Here is a 9,367-nt window from a genome sequence, read left to right on the forward strand (position 1 = left end):
GCGTGCCCCGTCCCTGCTCCTCCCCCGCCCTCCCAGTGCCTCCTGCACGCCAGGGAACAGTTGTTCCCTGGCATGCAGGAGTACTGGGAGGGCGGGGGAGGAGTTGATCAGCGGGGCTGATGGCCCTGGACATGATTCCGTCCCCTCCCCCGAGCGCACCCTGTCCCCCCCTCCTGGGAGGGTGGAGGAGGAGTTGATCAGCAGGGCCCGTGGACCCCATTCTGTGGACCCTAGTTTGAGAAATGCTGATCTAGACCATACCTGACAGGTAATTGTCTAACCTGCTCTTAAAAATCTCCAGTGAAGGATATTCCATAACCTCCCTAGGCAATTTATTTCAGTGCTTAACTGCCCTGACAGTTAGGAAGTTTTTCCTAATGTCCAACCTAAACCTCCCTTGCTGCAATTTCAGCCCATTGCTTCTTGTCCTATCCTCAGAGGTTAAGGAGAACAATTTTTCTCCTTCTTCCTTGTAACAATCTTTTATGTACTTAAAAACTGTTATGTCCCCTCTGTCTTCTCTTCTCCAGACTAAACAAACCCAATTTTTTTCAATCTTCCCTCATAGGTCATGTTTTCTAGACCTTTAATCATTTTTGTTGCTCTTCTCTGGACTTTCTCTAATTTGTCCACATCTTTCCTAAAATGTGGTGCCCAGATGTTGCATTGTTCCTTGACCTGAGTATTATTGGAACCATTTTTTAATATCTCTCATAATATAACTAATTTAAAACTAGTGTAACAAATCTAAAATCTAAGCATCCTGTTTTAAACACTGTGCACAGTGCCTAGCACAATGACCCCCATCTTTATTGGGGCCTATAGGTGTTACCATAATACAAATAACAAATGATCATGCTCTGTTCTCAAGCAGAATGAGAGCTGTGTGTCTGCATTTGGAATCTTATAGCTAATTATCTCGCACAATATAAATATTGTATATGTACTGTACAGAATTGTACCTTACTACTTTTGCTTATGCTCTTTTGAACTAATAGATGTTATGGGTGAGTCCTTGGTTCACTGGGTGGATGGCTCTACATATTTTTGTATAGTAATTTATGTCATATACAATAAATCTTTTAAAATCAGAATAAAAAAAAAAAGCAGCATGTACAGTCGAGCTGAAATAAAGTTGCTGTTCTCTTTCTAGAGATCTCAGGTTGACCAGAAGGATGCAGTGTGCTTAGAACCTGAAGGGAGGGTACAAGAACATGCCTGCTCTGTGAATTCTTCTCTCACTTCATGGGACTCACAAGGCAAAAACTACAAAAATTCCCAGGAAAGTCCAAATGGAGAGCCCAGAAATCCAAAACTGGAAATGCAGGTGAGGTTGGGTTTTTTCCAATACTGAATAACTTAATTGAGGTTGAGCTGAGACTGTCCCTGCTTGCAGCTGACAGTAAGATTAGGGAAATTCCAAAAAGCATTTTGCAAATGTGTTTACCTGCTGTGAAGGGTAAGGAAGAATAAGACATAAAGGAGCTCCCCAGAGGAATCCAGTGTTGGTGACAACTTAAAACTGCTGTAATAAAACTGCAAACTTTAAATATTGTTCAAGAGATGTTTGCAAAGGTTGTTAATCTTTATACTTATAGGTGGTGGCGAGGTATTAGGATAGGAACAGTTTTTGGCAATGAAATTTTGCAGACTTGTGGATGACAATATGAACTAGTGTTAGTGGAGAAGAGTGCTCTTAAGCAAATAAGTGTTAACTTACTAGCATACATTTTGTTTAAATGCAAGCAAAAGAAAACAGTGGAATTGAACCTCCCAAGAAACCAGATTCTATACATCAGAGTATTCCATTCATCCACAGAAAGGAGCAAAATGCTGGAACTCCATATCTTAGGACAAAGAGTGGTGTTGCAGCAATGCTGCTAGTGTGTGCTGTATTAAAAGCTTCCAGATTTAGACATGCAATTACTTTCCTGTCCATTTTTAAAGTACAGTAGATTCCATTTATTAGCAACCACTCGGTTCCCAGTAAAAAGTTGTCATTTATCTGAAGGTTGCTAGTAAGAGGAGGGAAGGCTTGTGGGGCTGCAGCCAGGGACGGATGCACTGGGACATGCTGAGCACCCTGGCCTGGCACTGGGGGACCAGGCTTAGCATGTCCCAGTGCATCCTTCCCTGGCTGCAGCCCCACAAACCTTCCTTGTGCTTACTAGCAACCTTCAGATAAATGGCAACTGTGGAAAGCCTCGCATCCAGACTGCAGCGGCCCTCCCAGCTGCTGCCCTGTCTGTACCCTCCTCTCCCAACTGCAGGCAAGCTTGTGGGTCTGTAGCCAGGGAAGGCATCTCAAAAAGGCATCTCATGCCTGTTGCCAAAATCCAAGTCTCATGAACTTTAAAGTCAGTGGGATGGGATTGGTTCCTAGCCATATGTTCCTATTAACTGGAAGTTGTTAATATTAGGATTGCTATTAAGCGGTATCCACTGTAACTATCAAATCTCACTGAACTCTTGAGGCTAAATAAGAGGGGGCTGCAGGTATTTTGAAAATGGAAAGGTGGACAAGATGAGTTCAACTCTCTGCCCTTCATTAAATGGTTTCTGGTTTCTTCACATAGTCTTGTAGAATATCAACTTGAGTTAGTTGCCTTTTTTTTTTTTTTAAAGGAAAGCCCTCATCTGGAGATGCCATACCTAGAGCCGATGTCTGTGATCTCAGACATCTGGGATGAAAATTGGTTGCCTCTGCAAACCTTACAGAAGCAGACTGGTATTGCCCATGATACCTTGCAATTGGATACTGTGATATCTTCCAGCCAGACCTCCAGCCATGAAGGAAGGAATCAGAGCCTGCAAAGCAAAGAGCAGCTGCAACAGGTTACTTGTAATCTTTCGTGGAGGGAGGGAAATGGACAAATGCCCCATGGTGACATCCTAAGGGATTTAAACATTTTTGTGCATGATGCACAGTAGGCTGCATATGCTGATTTAATGGGGAAACCTGGCCAAAACCCTATCTTGCTGGCCTCCTACACCAACACAACTTCAAGTTTGTGTGCCTGAAAAGTTTTTTGTTTGGAAATAAAATGAGAAGTTTAAGTACACTCTCAATTAAGGGTTAAATAATTGATCCTTTAATGCTATTTCTCTCGGTTGCAATTTTTGCCAGTTTTTCCATAATGTTTCTGCCCTTCCCGCTTTTTCTCCTCTCCATACCCACTGTACTGGGTGTCTTAGGTAGGCCATTTTGCTGCTGCTGAAGAGACTTGGGATGATGTGTGGCCACTTTTGGATCATGTGAACGTGACAAGGACAGCAGTTGAAAAGTCAAAATACCCAATCCAGGAGACACTGGATCTGGGAGAAGTCCTGGAGCCCACTGGGGGGCTGAAGGTAAGTACACATTTTCTGGCCCGGTATAGTGGCATATTTTGTTTTCTAAATTATTTTAATATTCCTGGAAATATTTTTTTTTTTTTTGCTCTTTATTAAATTGAAATTTTAGTCCAAATGAGGCACAACTGTTTTAAGATAATCTACCTACCTCTGCATCTAGGTTCTTATATTTGTGCCCACCACCAGTTTGTCTGAGTGCCTCCCAAATTAATCCAGTTATAGCAAGTAACATGAAACAAAATGTGATGTCTCATCCTAATTCAGTATCTTTGTATCAGAGAACTATGCCATGCTTTGGTATGATTGGCAGTCTCTGCTAATAGTGACACTGATTTGCAGGAGTGAGTTGAATGGTTCCAGGTAAATCTAGATTCTCTTACAGAACTCTGTGGGGAAGCGTACATATCTCCTGTCTGCGCTACGTCTCTCTAGTCAACAGTGTTGACCCTTCCTTTTCATGTGGCAATGAAAGAACCCAGAAAAGAATCTTTATAATATATAAATGTAGTTAGCACTCCAGACTCAGCAGCTTTATATTAGTGTAATGCTTGGGCCTGATAGTGGAGAGTGCTTGTCAGCTTCCACAGAAAGACTCCCTGGCTGTTTGTTTTCCCCTGGCATACTCTTGGGGTGACCAGTTCTGTTGTAGGTGGGAAATCTGTAAAATCTACTCAGTGTAGGTTCACACTGAACCTGATCTTGCATCAGGGAACTCAGCGGGAGTTTTACAGTTAACTTCAGTGGGAGGAGGAGCAGGCTCTATGTTAACAACTTTAAAAGTGCGTCTGTGGCTGAATTTATTTGAAGCTGCTTAGTCAATATTGCCAATGCCTCTTACTGCTTGAAGAGTTAGGGGATTGAAGTCAGGATTCTTAATAGTAAGGTTGGGGAGGATCATTTGTGGCACATGTGGGGCACAAAGTGAGTGCTGATACTTAGTCATTATTTATTATCACCACCTATCTAATGGTATAAGTTAACATGACCATTTATGAATGCAGAGTTTGGGATGGACAAAAGGAGGGAATAGTGGAGGGACATAGATTATTCTAGTGTTGATGGTAGCAGGGGGATCAGGAATGATCAATACCCACAAGTTTTTTGTGCATTATTACAGCTCATTAACTGCAAGGAAGAGGTGGTTAGTGACCATGATGAGCGCCGTTCTAGTTGGGTATCAGAAACCAGATTTGAGAGGATCAAGGGAAGAGCTGGAAGAAATGAGGGGTAGGAAAGATGGGCCTTCCTGGGGTGGAGATGGGGTGAAGCTTTGTGAGAGCAAAGAGGTTGGGGTGAGGAAAGTGGCACTAAGGTAATGAGAGAAGAGCAGACAACATAGCTTGTGCAAGCAGAGGTGGGGAGAAGAGAAGGGGAGATCATAATGGATGATGTGAGAATGCAGAGTTCCTCATGTACTGACTCAGACATAACTACACAACTATTAGACAGCTGATCATGTAGCTTTAGGAGCCTAGGAATCTCCCTACTAGAGCAGAACAGTTCATCTAGTCCAGGATCTTGTCTGACAGTGATCCCGGTCAGGTACTTAAGAAGAAGTTACAAGAAACTCTGTAAACGACAATTATGGAAAAAACTTCCCTTAGGAGAAGATTCTTCCTAGTCCCCCATCAGTTAGTAGTTGGCTTGTGTCTGGAGCCTGACGGTTTCTATCTTTTGTGCTTTATCTCAGTTCACTGTGGATTGTTCTCATACGTTGACTGCTGCATATTGAGCAGAGGTTTCCATTGAGCTATTGACATCAATGGTCATGTCTTTCCCAAGTGGTTGGTTAATTTGCAACCGAGCAATGTCAGTTAGTTCAAATTATTCTTTCCAAATGTGCATTAACTTGCATTTGTCAACACTGAATTTCCTTTGTCTATAAAATATATATGCTTCCTAGTTTGTTTACTACTTCAGGAGCTCCCCACAGTCATGTCTAGCCGTGACTATCTTAAACAATTTTGTTTCTACTGTAAATGTTGTCATTTTACAGTTCATAGAAATGTAGGGATCTCGAGGTCATCTAGTCCATCCTGCCATGCTGAGGCAGGATTAAGTATACCTAGACCATCCCTGACAGATGCTTGTCTAACCTGTTCTTAAAAGCCTCCAAGGATGGGGATTCTGCAGCCTCCCTAGGTAGCCTCTGCCAGTGCATTAACTCATCCTTATAGTTAGAAAGTTCTTGAAGTTTTTTCCTATCCTCCCCTTTTCCTGTAAATTAGTAAATACAAACATCAGTCCCAGTACAGATCTGTGAATTAAACTAGAAACTAAGGTTTTATTCAACTAAAAATTGACTGAGCAGCGTACTCAACCTCAGTCCAAACTCCCTTGTGCTCACTCTGTCACTGTCAGTCTTGCTGTGCCTGGGGCCTCTCTCAGCTCAAGAATTATGAGGGTTTTTTACAGCAGACCATTAATAACTTATTAAGACATGAGCAGAGATGGAATTTTGTACGTTGCAATAAGCAGCCGCTCTCCTTGAAGAATGTGGAGGAGGTGCTGCTCTCTGGCCCTGATTTTGTGCAATTGGCCAAAAACAATAAATAAAAATGAAACGCAGTTGCTAGAATTCCTTTCCAGATATGTCTGGATGCTTAACTATATGGTGACCAGGACAGTTGATGAATTGTGGGTGCACTAATCTCGCTCTCTGCTCTGTTTTATATTTGATTGCAGACACCAGCCTCTCTTGGAGATTTATCAGATCCTGCTATTTTGTCCAAGTCACTGGAAGAATTTTATATCTCCCTAAGCTGTTCCCAGCCCTCAGCAGAGCCTAGCCAACTGGAGACTGATCAGAACAAAATATCTCCTAACAAGGTCCAGCTTCTTACAGCACCAGCTGCTTCTGCCTCACTTACAACAGCACCTGTATCTTTGGAGAAGCAGAATGGTACTGTGGATTTGTCTGAGTGGTTTTTAGGATGTGTGAAGATTGAAGGGGTATTAGTATGTGCATTCCACTACCCAATTGGAATGCTGGCCCTAGCGCTGCGATCCTGGTACTATGTTAATTGCACTGGTGGGTGTTTCTTGGTATTGTCTGAAGTCCATTACAGCCAGAAGGTGGGCTCAGGAATCCTGGGGCTAGGGCACTGGTGTATGCAAATGGAGACCTTGAATCTTGGCTTCTTGGTGCAATGGACAGATGGCAATAACAGTGACTGTGGATTGATGCAATACTTCAGGTTGGCCCCATGTGCAGAGAAGTGGATTCATAAGTATTTCATGGGGATGAACTTGAATTGAGGTTTATTCCTCTCTTGGTTCATTTCCCTGCCTTATCCAGATATTTTTCTTCTGTTACCTTTGTCCAGCCCTTATCCTAAATATTTTTGCCTGTCTGTTTCAAATGTTAGAATTTCCCAATATTAAATGGACTTTCATCTCCTGGCATTTAAGGGATTCCATGCAAGACCATGGAAAATGAGAGACAGTGAAGCCCTTGTTCTTTCTAAAGCCCTCTTAGCTCCCATGTGTCTGTCCTCTGAAACATAAATTGATTTTAACTTCACAACAGCCCTTTGAGGTAATGAAATATTTATCCCCATTTTACAGGATAAAATAAGTGACTCACCCAAGGTTGCACAGTATGTCTGTGGTAGAGCTGAGAATCCAGTTCTTCTGAGTCCCAGTCCAGTGCCCTATCCATTAGACCATCCTTTCACCCTTGTCTCATTTACTATGCAGGGGAAGTCATTCCAGAGAAGGTAAAGAATGAGGACCTCTTGAGGACCCAAGTTATCCCGCTGAGTAGCAGTAACAGCTGCACTACCCGAGGGGCTGAGGAGCAGAATTCCCTGATCCTAGCTGCTGAGCTCCAGGTGTCCCAGAAGCTCTACGTCCCTCGCAGCTCGCCTACCGCAGCATTGGGAGCTGCTGCACGCTTGGCCACCTCCAGTGGCCTTTTTCACTGGTTTGCTGTCCTGAGAAAGTTGGAGACATGAGGAGGAGGAGGAGGAACCCCAAGCTGTTTGGTTTCTCAAGAAAGAAGTCTAATCCACTTGTACTGCATCAGACAAGATGGAGAAACAAAGCAGATGCTCTTTGAGGGGTTGGTTCTCCTGCCATTTCTCTTTGGCCATAAGAGATGCTCATCCTCCTGATAACTAGAGCCTAGGGTCTCCTTGGACATGCCTGTGTGTATAGGATAAATGTTGCTTTTATTTTCAGTGGAGATGGTTATATTCCTTCTATTGTACTGCTGTGTAATGACTGTTCTTTTTAATATAGTGGTTTGGACTGTGTTTCAATGTTGTGTTGTGTGTATAAACAGTCTCCAAAAGGTGGAGGAAGGAAACGGGTCAGATTTGGCATGTTAGAAACAGACCATCTTAAAAACAAACAAAAAACCCCTCTTTCCACTCACCCCTAAACCACTTCCCCTCAAACAGGTATTGCCTTGAGCGTCGCAACTTATGACTTATTGTGAGTAAGGATTTTTTAAATGCAATGGATCCATCACATAATCCTTTTCTTGGTAGTACAACTACTGGTCACATTGTAAGTCAGCTCATCCAGCCTGTGGTGAGCACTGCTAACCAGTAAAACGGCCTACCTCATGCCCCACTGTCTTGCTGCATCTACATAATGTTAAAATATGGTGGTGGTTCTTCAAGTAGATGCAGCTGTGTATTCAGCTTAGATGTGCATGCCCCCAGTGTACTGGAACCGGAGAGATCTGCCTAGCAATATTTGTAGGGATGGCGCTCGTGCCATTGCAGCTTTAGCCCCTCCCCGACTATAAAAGGCAGCACTGCCTCAAGCCCCTCAGTTCCTTCTGACCACCTGTGGCTAGAGTCTGAGCTCTGTCCTGTTTCGCTTCACACTTTTGTTCTGTTTCTGAGAACTTTTTCTTGTGTGTATATAGTAGTTAGTAATACCTTTAGTTTCATTTCAGTGTGAGTATAGTATTAGAGCAGTTGGCTGCTGTCTGTGATGCCCTCACTAGGGTTCAAGCACTGCCATTGTGTGGTGCCATCTCCCAACAGTGATGCCCACATGAGGTGCTTATTGTGTCTCAGCGAAGGACACATTAAAGAGAAGTGCCCCATCTGCAAGTTGCTCACAAAGAGGACTCAGGTGGCAAGAGTGTTGCAGCTGAAGCAGCACTTGCTAGATCAGGCCATGAGGCCCGCTTCGGCACAGAGGCCCTCATCCCAGTGGTAGTCACCTTTGGATTTGGCAAGTGATGTCGCTGCACATTGGGTTTCCCCCAAGAGGAAGAGCGGTCGTTCACCCTTCTCTGGTAGGGTGAGGAATTGGTCCCATAAAACGAATCGGGACCATTTCACGGTTTGGGGAAACTCCTCCACTTCTAAGAGGAGTGGTCACTGGTACTGTACTCCCTCCAGCATGTGGGATGAAGCAGATCTGTCAAACTGGTACCATGCCGAGATCAGTGAAAGCCTGTACCATTGACTCAGGTTCAAGCTGTGGGCCATCTATAAAGTCTGGTACTGATGAAGTCTGCACCAGCACTGACTGACTGCATGCCAGTGGCAACAGACGTGATTTGCCCCTCAGTCCCAGACCCTCCACTGGTTCCAGAGTGCTTTGGTGCCATGCCTTCTACTGCATCACCCTCCATTGTGCCCTTGGCACCTTCCAGCTGCATTGCAGAGCTGCCAAGTTCATTGGTACCATAGTTCACACCTCCCAGGCCTCAGATTGTGGAGTGGAGGCCAACGTGGGGCCCGACACCAACAGCCCCCTCGACACTGGTGTGTATTTTGGGACAGTCATCTTGGTAGCAGATCCCTTAGAGTTCAATACGGCCCTTTGCCTTGGTACTGGGTAGAAGTGTGTCTCATTCAGAACCACTGGTGTGCTGATCCCCTGTTCCTCTTTGGCATTGATGCTGCCCCTGTATGGGCTTCAGATGAGTCTGACCATTTGCCCTGTTGGGGCTGGCTCCCACATTGTCACCAGAAAACCTCCAGGAATCCTCAAGATCCTGCTTGGGGTTGTCCTCCCCCTCATTGTCACACAAGCACCAGAGATT

At 44.2% G+C, this 9,367-nt stretch overlaps 1 protein-coding gene across 1 annotated transcript in view; it reads left to right on the forward strand.

Annotated features, from left to right (window-relative positions):
• Nucleotides 1–7,310, forward strand: part of LOC113407560 (tudor domain-containing protein 5-like) — a 28,844-nt gene extending 21,534 nt beyond the window's left edge. Inside the window, exons 13-17 of the mRNA XM_026656208.1 lie at nt 1,154–1,327; nt 2,626–2,835; nt 3,196–3,351; nt 6,040–6,256; nt 7,054–7,310. Of these exons, the coding sequence (XP_026511993.1) occupies nt 1,154–1,327; nt 2,626–2,835; nt 3,196–3,351; nt 6,040–6,256; nt 7,054–7,310 (1,014 nt within the window). The remainder of the gene's footprint in view (nt 1–1,153; nt 1,328–2,625; nt 2,836–3,195; nt 3,352–6,039; nt 6,257–7,053) is intronic.
• Nucleotides 7,311–9,367: the final 2,057 nt, after the last annotated feature.

This window comes from Terrapene carolina, unplaced genomic scaffold (assembly GCF_002925995.2).
Source record: "Terrapene carolina triunguis isolate 2854851 unplaced genomic scaffold, T_m_triunguis-2.0 Scaffold212, whole genome shotgun sequence".
NCBI lineage: Eukaryota > Metazoa > Chordata > Testudines > Emydidae > Terrapene > Terrapene triunguis.